The sequence below is a fragment of the Takifugu rubripes genome, chromosome 17, assembly GCF_901000725.2.
Source record: "Takifugu rubripes chromosome 17, fTakRub1.2, whole genome shotgun sequence".
NCBI lineage: Eukaryota > Metazoa > Chordata > Actinopteri > Tetraodontiformes > Tetraodontidae > Takifugu > Takifugu rubripes.
In genome coordinates this window covers 1,491,946-1,513,449 of record NC_042301.1, presented here as the reverse complement: position 1 = coordinate 1,513,449, position 21,504 = coordinate 1,491,946, and the positions used below count along the sequence as shown (strand labels likewise).

Genomic DNA, 21,504 nt, shown 5'->3' with positions numbered 1-21,504 from the left:
CTTTTTGTGATACATGATTATATTTTTCTGAGGAATTCCTCTTAACTTTAAGGGAATCGCGCAGCAAATTAAAATAAAGCCGAATAAGTTCCACCATCTGGAGGCACAACACAAGAAAACTGAGTAGAACATCATTTTGAGACCCTTAATAATGGAATAATTAATTATTGCTTTAGCTGACACCGCTGGTCACATGTCAGCGAGCGAAAACAGCCGCTAAAGCTGGTATGTAGCATATTGATTTCCTGCCCGCAGCCCACCGGCTGTGCTGGGGAAGTCATGATAAAATCCACTTTATCTACTCCCGAAGAGACAGGACACAATGTGTGGGCCACTAATGCCGTCTGCTTCAGTCCGATCACACCGAGACGCTGAACTCCGGCCTGCTCCTTCAACACATCCCTGCATGAGGGAAAGATATTTGGAGAGGAATGATCCAAAAAGAAAAGAACCCTTGACTGTTGTTTGTTTAGCTGTAAATGCTGTAAGTGCGTGCAGCTCCAAATTAGCACGTTAGCATCAAGATGCTACTTCAGTCTCCTTGTGCATCACTAGACTGAAAACTATTGATGTTTTGATGTTTCCCTGAAGCCCCTCGTGGGCCAGCAGCTTCTTTCTGCTTGGATCTTTGTCTTTCATACATCACTCCGCCCCTTCCTCCTTCCCCCGCTGCCATCAGCCTCAGCGTGACGGGGTACCCCGCGCACGCATCGACTGCATTAAGAAAAGCATTCCAAAAATGATTCGTCTGGCTTCAACACGCTCACAACCTCTGTCCACATTCCGTCTTTTGGCCTGACGAAAACAGTCGTCTGTTCCCCTCGTGCGCGTCTCTATAATGACCAGAATTTCAGCACATTCGACCCTGCAGATATTTACAAGCAGACCAGGAAGTTAGTCAGCGCAGCTGGGACGAGGACAGTGCCGCCATGATGATGATGATGACGGCCATGATGATGATGACGGCCATGATAATAACAATGGTGATGGTGGTGATGATGATGATGATGATGTCTCCTCCTGAAATTGAAGAAGTCCTTTTCTCAGGAGTCTGATTCCTCCACCCCGAGGCTTTACCTCAAAACACTGATCAGAGACGCAGTGCAATGTGTGTGTGTGTGTGTGTGTGTGTGTGTGTGTGTGTGTGTGAGGACATGAATGCTCTACATGTGATGGATGATGTTAACAGATAAAGGGGGAACAGCTGAATTAATGGTGGGTGGTTCCAGCTCACGGTGCGAGCTGGTGGGCTGCAGCTCTGCATAGCAACGCTGGTCGTTGGGATGTGGAAGATCCTGGAATCAGACTCAATTTAATGTTCACCTCAAGAAAAATGAGGCCAAAAATTGCCTCTAATGTCACTTTTGGCTTTGCCGGGAGCCTAAAGGACGTTTCCAGGGGTGCGCGCCACATTAATATTGCACGTGTGTGCTGCTGGGTACAGCTTTTCGGAGGGGAATAAATCACGCATGTTTTGTTTCTGCGCTCCAGCTTTTACCTGTCTGCTCACACCTTCCCGGCCCTGGAGCACAAAGCGTGTAGATCCTTATCACAATCAATCAAGACATGGGTTCACTGCTCAGACGTGAGTAGACTGGCCAGCAAGCAGTCAGTGTAGAAACAATGATTAAAAAACAAGGATGCACGTGCAACATGCTCTTTTGGTTTGGCCTCTTACTGGCTCTTTTGCTTGAATAGGACAAGAAATCACTTCTTTCAGCTTTTTACAATGATCCGTCCCCCCTCCCTTTCGTCCCCCGTCCTCTTGTCTCATGTCAACTAACTTTGTGTCCTCTCTCCACGTGCCTGCCAGGTTCATCCTCAGCATTCTTCCATCTCATCGACCCTCCTCTGGTGGACGTTTTGCAGATTGGAATTCATTCGTGACTTAATTAGCGTCAAGAATCTAAAATAGCATTGACATCTGTCAAATACTACACATGTATTTTGTAGGTGCACCAAAACTACAGAACAGTATGGAGAATACTTTAGGTCACTGGCACCCAACAAAAAACACATCTGTGTCGCTTTTCATATATTAGTACTTTTATTGGCAAATCATTACTCAGCGATTCACAAAATGCTCATTCACAGCACGCAGAGCCCTGTTTGGTGTTGCCGTTTACCTGTGTTGCATGGAAGGAGTCCTGAAACATAGCTGATTTAGGGAATATCAGGTTTCTGGTAAACGCGAACATCGGGATTCTCAGATTATTGCGTAATCAGCATTTAAAGGTGAGAACCTGCCCCCTGGTGGACACACGCTGTAAGGCAACAAGACGAGCAGGCACAAGAACGCAGCGCAGCTTTAAACACACGACTAAGAATCTCAAGTGAGGAAATTGGAACCATCTATTCAGCAAGTTTGCCAGTAACGCACCTTTACAGAAGCATCATGAGCCACGACACACAGGCAACTGTGGTCTAAACAGCAAAAACTTTGAGATGAAGACGTTGTTCCACTGGCACTATGCAAAAAGAATTCAGTCTCGGGTTCCTTGACCAGGACGTCAGCAAACTTGGTCCTCTTTTCTCAGGTGTTTAAAAAGTGACAACAGCATTGGAATGAGACAGAGGACACTCAGCACGTCAAAGACATTTTAGTGGTTGATCACTGCTAAAACACTGAATTAAGTCACGCAAGTAAAAAAAACAACAACTAAATTGAAAAAAAATAAGATCAGTCACAACGTTGGGCATCAGCGTGTGTTAGGAATGCTCAGCATGTTAACAATTGATAACCCCAATGAGAAGATTACTGCACATTAAACACAAACCCAGTCCTGGACAGGAAGAGCCACACAGGACTGAGACACTGGCACAGGAAGTAAGCATTCAATCAGAAGAAAACAGAGCCACTGCATCTTAATTAGGGATTAATCTCAATCTGATTATGAATGAAATGATCATGAAACCTACATCAACACTAAAGGATCTCATTTTATATCCACAGCCAACATCTGCTCTCCCCTCAGCTAATTCCAAGGCCACGAGGAAAGAGGACAAGTCCACTAATTTCCCTCTAACGAAGAGCCCCACGGCGTGTTCAGGAGACGATCCGAATGCCAAAGTGTTTCTTTAGCTGCTCGAGGAAGATGAAGGTGAGAACAGTGTGAGGAATCAAGCGGATACCTGCTGGAACAAGACCCTGCCGAAGAAAACATGTGGCATCAGATGCTGAGGAGCTCTTATCTTTCATAATCTGCCTCATCGGTTTCTTTTCCAGACAGTAAAAAAAACCCCAAATGTTATTGTAGTTAAATGTATCACAAATTAGTTCAGGCAGTAAGTTTTATATCACCTTATAAAAGGCCAGAGGACCAAGTTTAGCAGTTTCCCGTATGCAGTGCGTCACTCCCTGAGAGCAGAGAGACACTAGATTAGGAAGAAATGATGGGCCAATGGAGGAGAAGCTAGTTTTACTCACCGTGTATTCACCCTTTGAGCTCATCAGCCTGGTCTTCATAACATCCAAAGGTTGACACAAGAACGTGGCGCAGCCCCCCTGCAGACAAACACTTTAGTGATAGAAACATTGCGCTCACACTCAAGACGCCAGTAAAAGCTGATACTTACGGCAATGAAGCTGGAGAGAAAGTGTGTAAGAATGTTATCTCCCATCAAACCTGTTCCCAGGACCAGCTGCTTGGCCTGGTCATAACATGCCAACTGAGGGTGGGGAAAAATAGTGTGTTGTATTAAAAATAACTTATTGGTCATAAATATGTGGTTGTATAGAATAAATATGGTTGGCTTGCTCATCAACTACCGCATGTGCTCAATTGGTATTTGGCTCCCCCTGGCGGCTACAACCAGCAGTGCTCCAACCTATCACTATATTTTATTTATTTGTGTAGCACTCTTGTTTTTTTGTTTTTTTTATATTCCGTACAAAAACAGTGGACTGGATTAAACACAACAACAGTCAGGGTGGATGGTTGTTAAATATCACTTCTAATTTTGGCAGACCCTGTGCAGTAATTAGTAATAACACTACCATCGTCCTGCTGGTCCATGATTTCGGTTTCCACCCCCATTTCCCATGAGGCCCGGTGCTCAGGTGAGCCCCACCCACTGGCCAGCAGTTGGGTGCCTCAGACTAGAGTAAGGGGTGGGTGCAAGCATATATTCTAAAGAGTACATTATGATTAGATGGGACATGTCATTGATAAATGACTGCCCACATCTTGTCTGAGCAGGGTCAGTTCAACCCCCTGAAGTTGGCAGTATGTCGACTTTCATAAAGATGAGCAAGTGAAGCTGTGTAAGGGATTAATATCATAAATTATTCATTAAACACGTAGGACGCTCGTCCAGGGGAATGATTACTGACCAGCTAAGTGAATGTGCCTTTAATTTAACCTTGTTAACATTTAGGACCGTCTGAATTTAATGAGCATAAACATTAATGTTGCTTTGGGAATCCGTTACTGCTTTAATTAGGGTAAAGTGACCATGAAAGGGAGCCGATAGCTCTACAGCGTACCTGTCCCACAGTGACCACCGCTCCTCTGCTGGAGGCCATGGTGGCTCCTGAGAACAGTCTTCTCGTGCCCTCTGGGGACAAGGTCAGGGGTGAGATGAGACATCGGTCTGGTACAAGTGAAAAGGCCTGTGTAGTTACCTTCTCTGAAGACTCTGTAAAGTCCATCGATGGCGTGTTTGTAGCTAAACAGCAAACAGAGGCGTTTTATTTTTCTGTTTCAACGAAGGATTTGGGAAAAGGACATTCCACATTTATTTAAAAATCCATTTAAAACACTCACTTTCTCCTCAGTTCTGGGGGCATTTTCATGTCATTCTGCATTCTGGAGACAAAACGATTCTGTGTTGGTTTTATGGGGGGGTGGGGGGTGGGGGGGTAACTGCTGCCCCAACACTTAGGTGTGACGGGATAAAGCTCAGCTCACCTGACGTTCACCATGTCGGCCGGTGTTCCAACAAAGCCACCAGTGAACCCTGGATGCATCGTCAGAGAAAGATTGTGGGTGGGTGACACAGTGTGTGTGTGTGTGTGTGTGTGTGTGTATGTGTGTGTGTGCGTGCGCACCTCCAAAAGCTCCCAGCATGATCTTCTGGTAAAAGGGCATGGGGCCCTGATTTTTGCTGCCCAGCATGTCCCTCACCGTCTCATAAATAGCAAATCTGGTGAGAGAATAAGACATCTGAGGGGAGGGGAGGAGATGGGGGGGGGGGGGTGGGGGGGGTGACAATCACATTTCAATATCCTTCAAATTAAGATGCTTTGTCTGTGACAACACACACGTTTGACAGGAGAACTTCCTAACAGACCTGTCTGCAGAGGGAGGCAGAGAGGCCGTTGTAAAGAGCCAACAGGCCGTCGTTCTTCACCACATGGATGGCCATCCCCATCATCCTCCTCTTCACCTCCTGCTGGGTCTGCAGGTGCACCTGGAACAACACCCATCGATCAGCTTTGCAGCATAAAATGACAGCTTCCACCTCGCCTCTACTGGGGCATTTCCTGTATTTACGAAATATAAGGTGCTTTTTATTTGGCCTTTTAAAATTCTAGCAGCTTCTTTGAAAAAGAGGAACAGGTCCTGCTTCCTTGTCTAACTCCCGCTGTCCATCACAGGACATCACAGGCTCTGAAATGTGACCTTTGTCCTATGGTTCAGTAGGACTAAAGTCCAGAAAATAAAACCATGTTTTTCACGCTGCCTTGTTTGTCCACACAAAGGTTAAGCTACGGTAGTCTAAGATAATCATTTATAAGAGGAAAAAGGAAAAATCCAATGCTTCCAGCAGCAGAAAGACAAAAACAAGCAGATATGCACTATATGCTTGTTTTAAATGTACAAAATCTATGACAACACTCAAGATTCTTGATCATGTGCAACATATGAATGTACAACACGCTCTACTGGGCAAACGAACAATAGAACAAAAGGCATGTACAGAAGAAAAGACATGGTATACATCTAAATCTGACATAGCAGATAACACATAATACAACTATACGGGGTATTTATCCAAGAGTAAAACTGTAGCAGTATGGATTTATGTTAAGTGCTTGTTTGGAGGAGTGAGAATGGTGTGTAGGAATGGTCAGTGCCACCCCCATGGAGAGTAGAGGAGTCAGGATGGCGCCCGGGGGGGCACCAACCCTGAAGATGTGAGGGCTGGAGGTGTGCTCGCCACCTGTGATCTGTCCGACAGAACGTTCTGGACCCAGGGGCAGAGTGAGGAGCTCAGGCCCAGGTCCTCACGAACACATGGAGAGCACTCATAACTGTGTGGAGGTGATAGAGATCTCACCGTTCACCATGACTGTGGTGAAATATTTCAACAGCCGTGCACAGCAGCACAAAACCCCGCGAATGTCGCCACCCGTGATCAGGGGACGAAACGACCCGTGTGAGCGCACAAGAGGTCAGGGAGGTCAGCTTCAAAAGCTTTGGATCAGGTGTCACCACGTGCACACACAACAACCTGGATAAGCGTAATGCGATTGGAAAAATCAATATATGGGCGCAAAGTTCCGCGGGGAAAAAACTGCTGTGGAAATCTGCCGCGCACGTCTGGCTTCATTTGATTTACACCCCACATGACTTCCTGAGCACGAGTTTGCTCCACCGGAGTCCAGCGAATGACGTTCCTCAACTTTTATTGCACAACTTAGCAAAAGCAGACATACAATGGAAGCCGCGTCGTGTATTTTAGGCATCGCGTTTAAATTTAGCACGAGCAAGTAACAACGAGATACCTGCGACCCCCTTAGAGCCTCTTCAGTCACTATCAGACACACCCATAAATTTCTGCTCATGCATAAGAAAGTTTGCACAAGCTTCTTCATTTTAATGCCACCATTTTATTGCCATCTTGGTTTTTTGGGACCAGCTGCTGCCTGCAAGTGTTTCCTATGTTTAGTCTTACTTTGCCTTTGTAGTGTCCTATGTGCATTATCTATCTATCTATCTATCTATCTATCTATCTATCTATCTATCTATCCAGGAAGGGATAAAAAAAATTATGCTCACTTAATCAAAAAAATCAATATGTTCCATTTTTCTTGCATACTGAAAAATGTCTACTTTAAATACTGCTGATTGACATTAGATTGTGCTAAAACTGGCCGTTCTACAGCCGATTTTACTTCCTCCACGCCACCGAGCAGAGGTGGGACCAGGAACCGCGGCCTGGCGCCTCTGGAGGCTGGGAACAGCTGTCCTGTCTGTCCGGGTCCCCGCTCCACCATCTGTCCCTCACCTTGACCAGATCCAGCGGGTGCGTGCAGCACGCTGCCCCGCACGACGCCAGCCCGCCGAAGTACCACCGGGACACGCGAGTCTCGGCCATGGTTCCGCGTGGCGCCGTCAAGCCCCGAAGCTGCAGCCGCGCGCGCTCGACACGTCAGCTCTCCCCACCCGGGTCGTGGCCTGCGAGGAGCAGCAGAGCAGCGACGTTAACCTTCAAACATTTCGCTAAGAGAACGCGCTGAACATCCGCGGGCCACACGCACGGCCTAGACACATCGCGTGCATGCACGTGAGAGCGCACGAGCGTGGAAGTTGCCCCGGACAGAAGCAGCCAATTGCCTGCGTGCAGGAAGGAGCCTCCCTCTCGTTTGGTGACTCTAGGTCGACGCTAAAGAAACGAGGCGCGCGATCGTCTGGGGCATCGGTTGTGCCCTCTGCCCTCTGCCCTCTGCCCTCCTTTCTTCTTTTTTCTTTATTGCTTTGTCTTCTTCCACTCTGCACACAGATACTTCATCCACTAGCTCTACCCAGTTCCTGTCCATTCGCATTTCAAAATAAAAGTCCTGCTGTAGCGGTTATGAATGTTACATTTCTCTTTCAGAAAAAAGAAAAACGAAAGCTTATGCAAGAAACGGCAATAAACAATCTCAAGTTGCAATGCAAATATGACTATATAGGCCGAAGGCACATAAGAGAAGAAACAAAGCACCATAAACTCTTAGCATTCTTCATGCACCCTTTACAGTCAGTCAGGAGTCCAGTCCAGGACCTGCCTTGGCTTAACGGCCTCGCCATGCGTTGTGTGGAGACAAGGCTCATGTCCGGAACCCGGGGAAGGTTTCAGTTCTCTCCAGAGTTATGGTCCTCGCTGATCTCAGGGTTCTGTACGGCAGGTGTATGCTGATCCACAAGAGAAGGTGCCGACCGTCTGTCCTTGACTGGTTTTGATGTGCTGATGATAGTGTGTACCTGAGTCTCCTGTAAGTGAACTGTGACTTTCTGGACATCATTCCAGCCACTGGGATGTCCGTTCCCGGTCTGTGGATAAGTTATGTTATATTTTTGTAATGTGGAAGCATGGTGTGCTGCAGGGAGGGTGTTGTGAGTGGCTCATGGTCACATTTCCTAGTTACATGCCACCACTATAGGTATTCATGGAAAATGTAACGCTCATTTGAGACCACATAAAGCTGCGTCTCGATGGAGGAAGTGGTTTTCTTGCACCCTCTTATAGCATCACCACCTATGTGGGGCTGAAATAGGCCAATGATGGTGTTTCTGTCATGTCTCAGTAGGTTTCTGAGTTAAATGTTAACATCCTCTGGATCTACGCTCCTGTCTCTGACCTCTGGAGACATTCTTTTTACCTCATGGTTTGTTTTTCCAGTTGCTGCCTTTAATTGGTCATTTTCCAGCAGCAAAACATGGCCTGTCCCCTCACGTGGGTGCCTTTAGACCATTTTACTAATTTATTCTCATACATGCAGGCATGCTGCCTTTGTTAACTGGCATTGTACAGATGACCTGAGAGAACGGATCACCTCCAACCATGACATGCTCATATGCTCACCAGAGGTCTGACCTCTCCAAACACATTTTTTCTAAGCCAATGCCTGGGAACACCTGCTACCAGCAGTAAACAGGCAATAACACCTGTTACAAACCCCCCCAACACACACACACCCAAATCTGCGTCAGTGTCTACAGCATTTGACAAGCTATTATCAATATCATGCGGCTGCATGTTGCACTGTGCTCGTCTTGTCCTTGGCATTAGCGGCCTTTTTCCTGTCTAACCCAACTGGATATCAAGCACGCTAAGCCCTGTTCGCACTACATGATTTTAGCCAAAGCCAAGTTGCCAACTGGTTTTGCTCTCCTCCCCCGATCCAGGAACAGGCAGTCTTACGCTCGGCGACAGCTGGGTCATTAAGTGTGAAGACCTCAAAGACGCTGGTGATGGCTGGACTCAGACGTCTAGCGTGCTTAATATCCAGTCACACTGATATAAAACGAGCTATAGCTGATGGTGCGGGGTTCCTGTAGGATCCTCTGCTGCGTGTGTCACGTGTGCTGAGTGGGTTTGTGTTGATTTGCAATTGGCATTATCAAAATTTACCAAAAACAATCATGAAAATCCATTCATTATTTTGCTAACAAATGCTGCTGGCCACAATACCTCCTTGGCAGAGGTAATTAACTGATGTTTTAAACGTGAGGGGAATTGCATATACGTAAAAATACCTCATAGCTAACATCAATTAAAGATATATTTGATGTATTTGAGGCCTTTAAGTTATTGAACTGCCTCACTTTAAACCAAAAACACAAATGGAGCTTATTGCTTTGATGTTGCCCTTTGATAACATAAAATTTAACTGTCACTTTATGATTAACTTTGTATGCAGGAAAATATATATTATATCATTATACAACTATGGCCAAGGTTCACACAGAGAGAGAATATGCCACAAAACTGAAAGATAAAATGGCACCAACTGTGGCGAACAAACAGAGAGAAAAGGAATCGGCCATGAAACGAAACCAGAAAAAGTCTCCAGCTGTGGCAAACAAAGGAGCAAAAGAATCTGCTACAAAGGTAAAAGAGAAAACTTTACCAGCTGTGGCAAACAAAGAATCTGCTACAAAGGTAAAAGAGAAAACTTTACCAGCTGTGGCAAACAAAGAATCTGCTACAAAGGTAAAAGAGAAAACTTTACCAGCTGTAGCAAACAAAGAAGCAAAAGAATCTGCTACAAAGGTAAAAGAGAAAACTTTACCAACCGTAGCAAACAAAAGAGAACCAGTAAAGGGATCCACCATGAGAGAGGAAATGGCAAAGAAAAATGGACTACATCATAAAGTGTTCTCAGTCGACAATTATTCAGTCAACGAATACACAGGCGAGTGGCTGGATGATAAAAAACACGGTTATGGAACCCAAATTTGGTCCAAGACTGGTTCCATGTACGTAGGATTTTGGAAATATGGAAAGCCTGACGGAGAAGGTACTCAAAAAGTGCTCGACCCAAAATTGAAAGATTACATAGTGAGGTACGCTGGACATTGGAAAAATGGAAAGAAGCACGGGATGGGACTCTACTTCGACGATGACTCCACAATTTATGACGGTCAGTGGGCTAAGGACCATCGGAATGGCTGGGGAAGGATGTATTATCCCAACGGAGACGTTTACGCAGGACAGTGGTTGAATGATCTGCAACACGGACAAGGCATCATGTACTACGCAAATAAAAACATTTACGTAGGCAACTGGAGCGCCGGTTCGAAGGACGGAAACGGATCGTGCTACTCTCACAGCAAACGCCGTTATTTCGAAGGCGTCTGGGTGGACGGCTCGCCTACCAGCCTGCAGCAACTGTCAGACTCAGAATTTGAAGCGAGGAATCAGAACATTCAGTCCTGCATTGAGATCCTCCAGATGTGGAATCCAATGGTTTAAATGGGCCAGCACTTCTACAGGTTAGCCCCTAGCGGATCGGGAGCTCTTTGATATGGCTTTACAATGCTCAGTATGTAATAGCACATGCTGCACGACTGTCTTCCTCCCCAAGAAACCTTCAGGTCTTGGGGAGGTGCCAAAAATGACATGAGGAAGAGGAGATCTTGCTGGAGTTAAACACCCAAACAGAAAGCTCTGTTTGAGTCAAAGCTTGATTTGGGTTGGACTGCTCAGCTAATGAAGACCCCCCTCTTAACACCCTTGGACCCTTGGCGGCGATCAAACCGCCAAGGGTCCAAGGGGATCCGGTCCCGTGGTGGAGACACGACCACTAAGATGTGTTTAAAACACTCCTAAAACCTTGTTCACATTAAACCACTTTTGAGTCATCGGGTTGCGGCACTATGGGCCCACTAGATACCCAGATTAAGGGGGGGCGACCCAGAGTGGTGCCGTCACTGATGGGGGTGGAGCCAAAACCAGGCGGCGACCTGGCGACTGCAATAAATAGTGTATGAACGGGGATTATGGGTCACGCTCTGGAACCCACTGAATTCCTGCACGGTACCGTTGTGGGATGCAAACAGTGCAGTCATGAAATGTTATTGTTTTATTAGGTTACTAAGTTAGCAGCAAAGACTACACACTGATGATCACCACTGTCAAGTGATGCATACTGATGCTTTTAATAAAGTATTTCATGTCATTTAGAAGACTCCTGAAGGTTATTCAGTCTAATTGTTGAAAAGAATCATCACGATTGCTCTGAGCTCTGCCATTTTACCCATTAAATGTATTTGTGTCGTTATTAAATTTATTATTGTGTGAGCTGCAGATGATGCAGGACTGCTTCGCTTCCCTCATGCTGGGAGTTAGTAGGCTCAGGAGGACCGTTTCATATATGTACCGCGCAGAAAGTAAATGTGTTTCATGCCATTCGGGCCTTTTAATGAAATAGGCGAGAACTCTGCTTTAGCTCAGCCCTCTTTTTAATAACACAAAACAACACAAAGACACACCAATACTGTGATTTCAGAGATTTAACTGGCAGCATCCTTCTCCAGAGGATGGGCTCAACAACGGGGATTTTCAAGCCCAACCTGCCCTTAAATCCTGTCAAATTACACATTTTCCAATGTATGGAACAAGTACTAACTAAATGTAGGATAATTATCATTACTTTGGTGCCCCCCACACTTTTACAACGTTTTACCTGCAGACAATTCACAAAGGGATGATTTCTCTTGTTGCTGGGGTAGTGAATTCCTCTTAATCCCTGAAACTCTTAATACGAAAATGTTTTCAGTGGCTGCCATCAGCAGTACACTCTCGCTCCACGTGAGCCTGGTCCTGCTCACGGTTTCTTCCTGTTAAACGGGAGTTCTTCCTTGCCACTGTTGCTTGTTGGGGGTCAGGCCCTGGGATTCTGTAAAGCACCTAGGAGGCAAATTTGTTTGTAACAGAGGAAAATTAATAAATTGCCAGTAGATCATTTTCCCGTTATTGTTCCTGTTATTCCTGTTGATTTCCCAAACATCTCCCATTCCAGCTGAGAGGTGGAACAACTTTTACAACAGTCTAAAAGAGCGAGTGTCAAAAAGGTCACAGGCTCCATTTAAGGTAGTTGTGAGAAAAGGGCTGTGACTTAACTGGTTGTGACACCCAAATGTATAGAACGCGCCCCCTTTTCACATGACAGCTTCAATTACAGTCGTAGCTCTCAGAGGTCAGTCATGTGTTTGCGCTGATGCGATTTCAGGTGATCCAGTCGTTTGAAGCTGAGGCCGCAGATGCTGCAAATGTAGGGTCTTTCCCCCGTGTGGGTCCGCTGGTGAACCTTTAGTATGTCCGCCCGGGTGAAGCTCTTGTCACACATGGTGCACCGGTGAGGTTTCTCCTGCGTATGGATTCTCCAGTGTAGTTTCAGGTTCCACAGCCGGCTGAACTTCTTCCCACACATGGAGCAGCAGTACGGTTTGCATGCTTGGCTACACTCGTGAGTCTTTTGGTCATTGTACGATGGGAACTGTTTACCACACTGGCTGCAGAAATGGAAGCCTGGCCTACAGTGAAGTTTCTGGTGGATCTTGAAGTTAGAAGCTTGAGCAAAGGTCTTTCCACACTGCATACATTTGTATGACGGTCCCTGTCCAGGGCCTTTGTGCCCATGCTTATAGATCTTTGGTGAGGCTGATTCAGAAGACATGGAAGGCTGGCTACAGGACTGTCTCCTCCCCCCTCTGTCCCTGTATGCACCTGAAGGCTCATATGTGTCTGGCTTACTGTCTGAAGGGCAATCAAAGTGCACGTCTTGTCCTCTGAGACTGGGCCTGAGGCTTGACGCACCAGATGCATTTCCAGGATATAGTTCGTTTGTGTCCTGCAGATAACCTTCTTCATTGATCAACAGACAGCTGAACTCTCCAGTAACACCAATCTCAGCCCTTGAAGGAGAACCTGCAGGTGAACTGGCAGTGCCCATTCTATTCTGAAGAATGCCTGCCAGGTAGGTCTGTGGCTCAGTTCTGTCTTGTCCTTCTACATCATTCTCATAGCGCCCCATGAAGCTTAGATTCTCATTCATATTGGATGGTGATCCTTGTAGCCCCCCCAAAGTAGTCGCATCTGTCGTAACGCCACCTCCATAATCATTCTTTCCAAAGCAACCCATGTTTTCCATACCACTCCTGTTCAGGAAATGGGGATCTGAAGGATTGCCCGTGGATCCATCTCCAACTGGTTCTATCTGGCTGAAACTAGCTTCCGTGTTCTCATTGAACTTGTGGTCACTGTATGATTTACTGGTTCCTGGAAGGTCTGATGATTCTGAGAGGTAAAACAAAAAAAACCAAAGCTGTAATAAGAACTTATTGAGATTTGTGGGTTGTAGATTGTAAGATAAGAGTTTTCTGAGGCACAATAAACAGTAAACTCCCAAAACTCCCAGTAAAAGCATATACATTAAGTTATATTATCACCTTGCTGGACAAATTATACATCCAAGTACTTTTTTTAATTCCTTGCATCTGGCACTGGTTAACAGCAGCCCCGAGGACCCCAAGGAAGGCTGGGAACACCACAAGCATCTCCAAATGCAGTATGAATGCACTGACCTTCCAAACGGACTTCCCATCCCTCTCGGGACTCTGGCGTGAGCCTGAAGGCCTCCTCCTTCAGCAGTTTATCCAGATTTTCACCTTGAGTAACTTCATACTGAAAACAAAAAAGCATGATGTGAGAAAGGAAGGAAGGAAGGAAGAAATGCGCCATTCTCTACCTTAGAGGGCTCTTCTGTTTCTTGGCTTGTCTCCTGATCTGTTCTGTCCTGGGAACTATTCATGACTTCCTGTAGGATGTTCTCCTCTTTAAGGCTTTTAACTGCAACAGAAGATGAAAACGAGCAGAATAAATTACCTTTTAATTCGAAGCTGTTCACTATTAACAAGCAGGACGTGGGAGTCAGTCAACCGACACGCGTAAGAGGTGGAGACAGACTGAAAAAAAATGCCATGACAGAGAAACATTTTGGATTGTTGCCTTAAAGTAATGCTGAGACCCGTGGACTTAATGATGACGTTGACTTTTACTTAAACAGAGTATCTCTGTGTTTAATTCCTTGGTTGTTTGCAGCTTTAACAGAAACCCTCCATGTTTTTTTGCTCCAATAATTTACCTACTTTACTGAACAGCACCTGTTTTGTTAGAGCCTTGAAAAAAAAAATCAGATTTTTGTAGGTTTGGGAGGAAAAGGAACATTTACATAATCTATTTTTACCATTGTCTGGTTGCAGATCTACGACATCATATTCTGGAAAGTCCACAAAGAAGTTTCACACTGAACAGTCTGCACATAATTCATGCAATAATGAGCCTCACATTTCTGTAATTTTATCATAAAATATGTGAACTTTCTTTTTGGAGATGGATGGATGGATGCATGCATGTATGGATGGATGGATGCATGCATGTATGGATGGATGCATGCATGTATGGATGGATGGATGCATGGATGATGGATGGATGCATGCATGGATGGATGATGGATGCATGCATGTATGGATGATGGATGCATGTATGGATGCATGCATGGATGGATGATGGATGCATGGATGGATGCATGGATGGATGATGGATGCATGCATGTATGGATGATGGATGGATGCATGCATGGATGGATGGATGCATAAGAAGGTAGATTGAAGCGCAGACTCGCCTGGATCCTTCTCCCCAGACACCCCTCTTCTCCCGCAGTCTTTGCATCTCCCTCGTCCGTCTCCTTCATTGCGTCGACCCTCGGACCACTTGAGTCGCTTCTTCAGGGACTCGACCTGCTCCCTGCACCGGTTCATCTCTTCCAAAAAGCTGTCCTCAACCAGCCGGGTGATTTCAAATATGGCAGCCTTGAAGACCGTTTCCATGACACCAGAAAGTTGGGACTGGAAATTTGCTATAGTCTCAGCCATCACGTTAATTAAACGTGTGGTTTTCCCCAGAAAGATAAGAAAACTTTCCGTCCAAATCGGTACAAACGGGGTAATTTCTTGACACTAAACAATGTTTACAATGTTAAATGATCATATGTGAGACCACCGATTGGTAAAAATTGAGCGTTTTTTGTTTCCACTACAACAAACCAAACGACTCAAACAATAGAAGCGCAACATTGTAACGTCCCTGAGCTACCTGGCCGACAAACCCACGTTGACTCAGCCACGATTTCAGTCTGCATCTTAACGAAAGCATAACATCAATTTACGTATGTTACAAACATAAATTAGTCACAAAGATGTGATGGTGGTAATATTTTTTAGCGTTCTCCACTCGCACTTCCGCCTCACACTGTAAACAATCATCCTTCCTACGGGTCGCAAGTTGGGACAATTTCAGGAAGCAGGACGGCTCTTTTAAATTCCGTAGTCAACATTAGGAAGGATGATAATCTAGTACTATTAAGATGGAATAAGACGTGCATAGAATGCATATGCATCTACTTTCTTTAGATGCCATGTAAATGTGGGAAGTGTAAGAGTTTGGGCAAGTTAACTATAAACATAAATTACGGTTGTGAACCGTTTGGTACTCTTGCATAGTTGTGTTTTTGTTTTCTTTTTAAATAAATGAATTACCTGTGACAAAATTCACTTATGGCAGCTAAAAAAAAAGTGCAGTAAATTCGAATTCATGCTTTTCTTTAACGATACTTTTATTTGCCCGACGCACTTTGTCCTGTTGGTGGTGATCGTGAGGTTTCAGCGCGCTTCGTCAGCTGTGGTCGGTCTCTACGGTCTCAAAGAAGAAAAACTCGACGTCTCTTGCGTCATAAAAAATGTATAGCAGCCATTTTTGTCAGTTCGTCACAGTTCCAAGTGGCGTTTAAGTAGATGCCCTGTTGTTCATCGTGGACTCTGGTTAGATTAAAGGAAAACCGTTGCAAGATGTCAGCGCACGATTTTGAGGAGAAGTGCTCCTCTGTGATGGAGAGCATTCTGCAGAGTGCTATCGCAGAGACTACCAAACTTTTCGAAGCTATGGTAGATGAACTAAGAGCAGAAATGTCCAGAATCAAGGAGGAAAACGACGACCTCAGAGCCAAATGTAGTTACTTTGAATGTGCAGCAAATAACCCGTCAGAGAAGCGTCACGTTGCGGTTCAATGCGGTGAGTCGATGCCCTGTACGCACATAAAAGTGTCTTTTAACCCTATAAAATAACGCATGTGAAACTTCGGTTTGTAAAATTTAAAGCTAAACTGAACGTCACCTGCAGCGTTTATCTGCTGACACCTGCTGAATAACTGGCTATGAACCATTTCTGTGCCCTTCCTGCTCTGAATAGTAACTATTACAGTCTGTCTACCTGAGATAATCATCGTTATTGTTGTTGTCAAATCAAAAATTACACTGGTAAGAAATGGCAAGTCAGGAAATCTGACAAGCTGTCAACTTTATATATATATATTAATTACAGTATTAGAATGATGCTGTGTTAATAATAAAAACATGCACTTATGTCTATTCATTATCAGCATTAATTTTCCTAATATTCATTTCAACCTAGTGAGTATATATACTGTATATCTCCTGAGTTATGCTCCTTTACTGTATTTTAATGTTAATTATTATGGGGGTCAAATATTTTGTGAGACAGATGAAGATTGGTGTAAATTGGTGTTTGGGAGCCGCTGCTATAAATGGGATTTTATTGACCTTCAGATATCCGACTCCTCTACAATAGATGTTGACGTTAGTTTCAGAAGTTGAGGTTTTACTACATAAAACTATTTTACATGCACCGGACAAAGTCGGATAGCTTACGGGAAGATGTCCTCTCTTCAGCACTTGGAGGCGATACGCGTCTTTTTGGCGGGTTCAGGCGCCCGCGGGTTCCGGACGACATATTGCATTGAATTATAAACACCTGGAGTCGAGGGGCAGGCCGGCATTTCTCAGGACTGGAAGATGGGTAATTGTACACCATTGTTCATCTCGTACGGAAAGTACGCTTCACTTATTGCAAATAAATGCACATTCTCCCTCCTCGTCAGGTTGATTTCGAGAAGCAGACTCGAACGCCGTATGCTAACGCCGGCTTTTCCAAGTGTTTTTGTCCCGGGGTCGCGGGCACACGTGTTGTCTAGTTTCACTCCGATAAGGCATCGTAAACATGCTGGACCTTGTCTAAGTCGGATGCAGAGACGGCGGTATCAGTCCGACTAATGCGTTTACATCCACTTCAGGTGTCCATTTATTGGGGTAATAATTAGTTTACTGGAGTGTCAAGCACATGCACTGATTGTCTAACCATTCTAGTGGCTTCAGTCGTATCTTGACATTTGAATTTGTATCAGAACATTGACGGATTTCATGGGTTTTTATCTGCAGGTATTCCTTTCTGCAACATACTGGTGAAACGGTTTCACCCATCAGTGCAACGCCATCGGGAAATCGCTTTACGAGAACACGACTATGATGCCTGTGGAAATGGCTGCATACTTGTCAGAGATGAGGTACGTCGGTACCTTCAAACAAGGGTTTTTATTTAATAAAGAAATGTTTTTATCATACTGTAATTAATATCCTTGTTTTGACTTGCAGTTTGGTTTGCAACAAGAGGAAGTTACCTACACCCACAGCTGTGCAGATCTTTTATATGCAGATGCAGATGCAGGTGGGGAATTAAATTGGACTTTATTATTTCTGTAGAAGCCCAACATTTTGGTATTATTTTATCAGTGTCTTGTATTGGGTTTCCTTTGTAATGTCTTTTGACGCTCTGTCTAGATACGCGCCAGGCCTCTCCATGTGAAACTGGAAGTGGAAGGCCTTCGGTCACTACCAGTGAATCACTTAAGGAGCTGCCTGAGAACGGACAATCATCCATGCTGCTGTGTCCAGTTGTGGGCAGAGCATCAATAAACAGAGAAATTGGAAGTAATCCGCAACATCTTGCTGATAAACAGTCCGTCCAGAACCATCTGCCTCAGGAGGCAGCTATCAGTAAGGAAGAACCATGTGATGTGGCTTCTTCCCAGTTTGACCGACTCGGATGTAGTGGACCGCTACGAAACCCTGCACAAAGTGTGAACGCTCCACAACCACCATCACTGCAGCCCTGGAAGCACCACACTTCTGTACCCCTACAGGATGCAAGACTGTTAGTTGAAGCCATGTCTTTGCCTGTGGAAAAAGATTCCTCCTCTCATCAGGGGATGGCAGTGGATCCTGTGTGTGGTCCCAGTGCAGGTGCCCTCCAGACCACCGACGGAGCCCTTGCTCACCTGCAAACCCTACCGCTTTCTTTCAAAAGTCCCAAATCTGTTCACAGCTTTTTCATAAAGGAAGTCGCAGCGGCAAAGTCGTCTCAACAGACTGTAAAATTCACACAACCCAGTGAGACTGAATCCCACATCAGAGTGTCCAGTGCTGCCCCTGCAACTGCTCCACAGCCACTTCAGCAACATGCTTCCTCCACTTTAAGAACAACTGTGTTAACTGAAAATAAAATGGCACCCAGCCAAGAGACTGTTCTCATTCAAGAATCAGACAAATCAGTTGAAAGATTAATTTCTAGTTCAGAGGCGATAACGAGGTCTTTGGAATCACCGATTGCTCCATATAAGGAGCCCACGGTCTCTCAAAATGGGGATAACACATCTGAGAACTCTTTCATTGATAATCCCTCTTCAAAGGTGCAAAATAAATGTTCACAGAGCTGCTTCCGTTTCAATAGGGAAGCAGGATTAAAAGTATCGCCAACCTTTCATCTAAAACCCTCTGCCGTGGTCAGATTAACAAGACTTCCTTTTCTCATGTCAAACAAAGAATCAGTCTTGATCTCAAGGCTGTCTATGAGTGCAGGCTGGGACAACCGTTCTGCCCCGAAACAAGATACAGGACATCATGAGAATTCTGCTTCTGGAGCGTTACCCTGTAATGGGCGCACGCGGGCCTCCACGCCATCCGGGGAGTCGCCACCTGTGTATGAAGAGTCAGCCCAAGCCGTTAACAACACTAGTGGTCCGGCTCTGACCGGTTCACCAAATATGTCCCAAAATCACATGACAACTGTCCAGCCTGCAGAGAAGAAAACAGCTTCCGAAGACCAAGAAAAGGTAGTTCAGTTAGATTTTTTTGCACCATTAATACTCATACCAGTGTGGAGTTTTGGTGGCTTTATGACGGTTATTAAGAGTTTTGGCCTGGCAGTGTTTGTGGTGTGTTTGGATTACATCCTTTCGGTAAAATGCATTTTTCTCCTTTCTTTATTCGTAGAATTCTGCTTCCTGTACAGAAACTTGCAGAAGAAAAGGCAGAAGGTTCCCAAAAGACAGTTTCAAAGCCCAACTCAGGAACTGCATCAAACCCCACTTAGAAGTTCGAAGTAAGTCAAATCTACACGCAGAAACCCAGACTGAAAGCTGCACGAAACTACAGCAGGAGCAACAAAACACCGAAATGAAGATGGACATGCCAGAAATAGTTGTAGCACCTATAAAGACAAATGCAGACTTTTCTCCTATTCCGACGAGGAAATCTGGACTTTGTCATGGTGCTTCTGAACCTGCTCCTCCCAAAGACAAGGATCCAGATGATATCAGCAGCTCATGTACTGCCAGATCAGCCTCTGCTGTTCCTTGGAGGTGTTCTTCTGATCAAGTTAGAGCTTCTGTGGAAGACAACGAAAAGCAATCAGATTCCTCAAGCTCCTGTAGGACAATGACAACACGTGGTATGAGCACTAGAACAAATGATGGAGGCGATACCCAATTTAGATCCACTATTGTGCAAACAGACGCCAACCCTGAACAGTTGTCTAAAAAGGCAAATGCCAATATAGTGAAAGGGCTCGAGGTTGATCGCCCCGGCAACGTGGCCGTAAAGAAAATAAGATCCAGCGGTGTGTGGATCCCCCCAGTTGTTAAAACAACGGAAAAGGACTCGGAGCATGTGTCTGGTAAAGGGACAGACTCTCCGAGAGCTCCTAAAAGATGCGTAGTTCACCCTCCGAGTGTTCCCCTCCATCCCATACCCGTCAAAGCTGCGCCCGTTGTATCGCCATTACAGCCTTTGTCCCTCATCGGCAGCCGCCTGCTGAAGAATCAGTGCGGGGAGTGTGGTCAGGTCCTCGGCAGCAGCGCCGCCCTGGAGAGCCACGTCGGCCTGCACGCAGTTCGGCCTTTTTCCTGCAGACTCTGTGGGAAATACTTCACCGATACCAAAGCCCTCAAACGGCACGACCGGGTCCACCGCAATGGAAGAATCCATGTCTGCCAGAAATGTGGGAAGGGCTTCGTCTACAGATTCAGTCTCACCAAACATCTTCAGATGGTGCACGGAAGGATCAAACCTTTTGTTTGCCAAATCTGCAGCAAGGGCTTTTTCACAAAGCTGGATGTGGAATCGCACATTCGAATTCACACGGGAGAGAAACCGTTCCAATGCGACCTCTGCGAAAGGAAATTCATAAGGAGGGTCGACCTCAACGTGCACTTGCGTTGGCACAATGGGGAGAAGAGACACTGGTGTCCACACTGTGGGAAAGGATTCCTGGACTTTAATAATCTAAAGAGACACACGTATATTCACACAGGAGAGAAACCGCATCCCTGCACACATTGCCCCAAACATTTCACACAATCCAGCCACCTAAAGAAGCACGTTAAGAATGTGCATAAAATCGCAGTTGGGCCCCAGTTTAACACGAAAAGAAAAGCTGTTAAGAGAAAAACAAACAAATTTAAGAACAAGTTGTAATTTGTTTTTTTTGTGCCTATTTCACAAGTATATTTATTTGTATTGTATTTAAGAGATATTTTGGCCACGCTAAAATCTACAGTTCTAAAGTTTTGGGCATTAAAAAAAGATGCATGAAGGAAATATACAGATATATGTGAGTTTTTCATTTGTCATGTGAAAAACTGTCTTTTGTTTCCTTTGGTCTTCAAAAGACAAAATAATGAGCTATTCTGCAGAACTCCTACTGCTACTATACATTGGTAGAACAATGTATGTTGGAGAAGGTTGCTTTTCTACTCCCTCCTGTTATCTAAATAAAGCATTTATTTCATATAAAGACTGAATCACAACTAGACCAGACTGTAATATTATCGCCAATGGCAACTTGAATGTTTATTTGCACTCGGTGTTCAAGATTGATTTTAATTCCGTTTAAAGTTGAACTGTTCTTGAGTCATTCGCGACAGCAGGCCGGAGCATTAAGCAATGCACCGTTAAATTTTGTCTTTCATAAAAGCAGCTCAATAAAAACACACAATCATAATCGCAGATTTTTATGTTTTATTAAATTCAATTTGGGGCA

At 45.0% G+C, this 21,504-nt stretch overlaps 3 protein-coding genes and 1 pseudogene across 5 annotated transcripts; 2 read left to right on the top strand and 2 right to left on the bottom strand.

Moving 5' to 3' along the window:
* Positions 1-2,024: 2,024 nt before the first annotated feature.
* On the bottom strand, positions 2,025-7,720 carry slc25a10b (solute carrier family 25 member 10b). 2 transcript variants are annotated; one of them, XM_011612388.2, is made up of 12 exons: positions 7,563-7,720; positions 7,234-7,403; positions 5,293-5,412; positions 5,051-5,165; positions 4,911-4,959; positions 4,767-4,808; positions 4,625-4,668; positions 4,487-4,557; positions 3,577-3,669; positions 3,428-3,505; positions 3,302-3,358; positions 2,025-3,148 (listed from the first exon to the last, which is right to left on the bottom strand). In XM_011612388.2, the coding sequence occupies exons 2-12, from the start codon at positions 7,321-7,323 to the stop codon at positions 3,047-3,049; spliced, it is 861 nt and encodes a 286-aa protein (XP_011610690.2). In that variant the 5' UTR covers positions 7,324-7,403; positions 7,563-7,720; the 3' UTR covers positions 2,025-3,046. The 2 variants fall into 2 exon arrangements, with proteins under 2 accessions (XP_011610690.2, XP_003972006.2); XM_003971957.3 differs by lacking the exon at positions 7,563-7,720 and having other exon boundaries at positions 7,234-7,550.
* Positions 7,721-10,029: 2,309 nt separating this feature from the next.
* LOC101065916 (MORN repeat-containing protein 3 pseudogene) lies at positions 10,030-11,401 on the top strand (annotated as a pseudogene).
* Positions 11,402-11,470: 69 nt separating this feature from the next.
* Positions 11,471-15,531, bottom strand: LOC101066142 (zinc finger protein 544). Its single transcript, XM_003972006.3, has 4 exons — positions 14,900-15,531; positions 13,964-14,064; positions 13,800-13,899; positions 11,471-13,512 (listed from the first exon to the last, which is right to left on the bottom strand). The coding sequence occupies exons 1-4, from the start codon at positions 15,147-15,149 to the stop codon at positions 12,407-12,409; spliced, it is 1,557 nt and encodes a 518-aa protein (XP_003972055.2). The 5' UTR covers positions 15,150-15,531; the 3' UTR covers positions 11,471-12,406.
* Positions 15,532-15,978: 447 nt separating this feature from the next.
* LOC105417623 (uncharacterized) lies at positions 15,979-21,465 on the top strand. Of its 2 annotated transcripts, XM_029851088.1 has the most exons (6): positions 15,979-16,344; positions 17,022-17,148; positions 17,568-17,692; positions 17,781-17,853; positions 17,967-19,297; positions 19,458-21,465. In XM_029851088.1, exons 2-6 carry the CDS (start codon positions 17,145-17,147, stop codon positions 20,937-20,939), a joined length of 3,015 nt encoding a protein of 1,004 aa, XP_029706948.1. In that variant the 5' UTR covers positions 15,979-16,344; positions 17,022-17,144; the 3' UTR covers positions 20,940-21,465. The 2 variants fall into 2 exon arrangements, with proteins under 2 accessions (XP_029706948.1, XP_011610695.2); XM_011612393.2 differs by lacking the exon at positions 17,022-17,148.
* Positions 21,466-21,504: the final 39 nt, after the last annotated feature.

Coding starts and splice junctions, on each gene's coding strand:
- slc25a10b (XM_011612388.2), bottom strand. CDS start 7,323: ATGGCCGAGACTCGCGTGTCCCGGTGGTACTTCGGCGGGCTGGCGTCG. Junction 4,960..5,050: donor CATGCTGGGAGCTTTTGGAG/GTGCGCACGCAC, acceptor CGATGCATCCAG/GGTTCACTGGTGGCTTTGTT. Junction 3,149..3,301: donor GTCCTCTGGCCTTTTATAAG/GTGATATAAAAC, acceptor TTTCTTCGGCAG/GGTCTTGTTCCAGCAGGTAT.
- LOC101066142 (XM_003972006.3), bottom strand. CDS start 15,149: ATGGCTGAGACTATAGCAAATTTCCAGTCCCAACTTTCTGGTGTCATG. Junction 14,065..14,899: donor GTCTGGGGAGAAGGATCCAG/GCGAGTCTGCGC, acceptor CTTCTGTTGCAG/TTAAAAGCCTTAAAGAGGAG. Junction 13,900..13,963: donor AAACAGAAGAGCCCTCTAAG/GTAGAGAATGGC, acceptor TTTTGTTTTCAG/TATGAAGTTACTCAAGGTGA.
- LOC105417623 (XM_011612393.2), top strand. CDS start 16,068: ATGCCCTGTTGTTCATCGTGGACTCTGGTTAGATTAAAGGAAAACCGT. Junction 16,345..17,567: donor TCACGTTGCGGTTCAATGCG/GTGAGTCGATGC, acceptor TTTTATCTGCAG/GTATTCCTTTCTGCAACATA. Junction 17,693..17,780: donor GCATACTTGTCAGAGATGAG/GTACGTCGGTAC, acceptor TTTGACTTGCAG/TTTGGTTTGCAACAAGAGGA.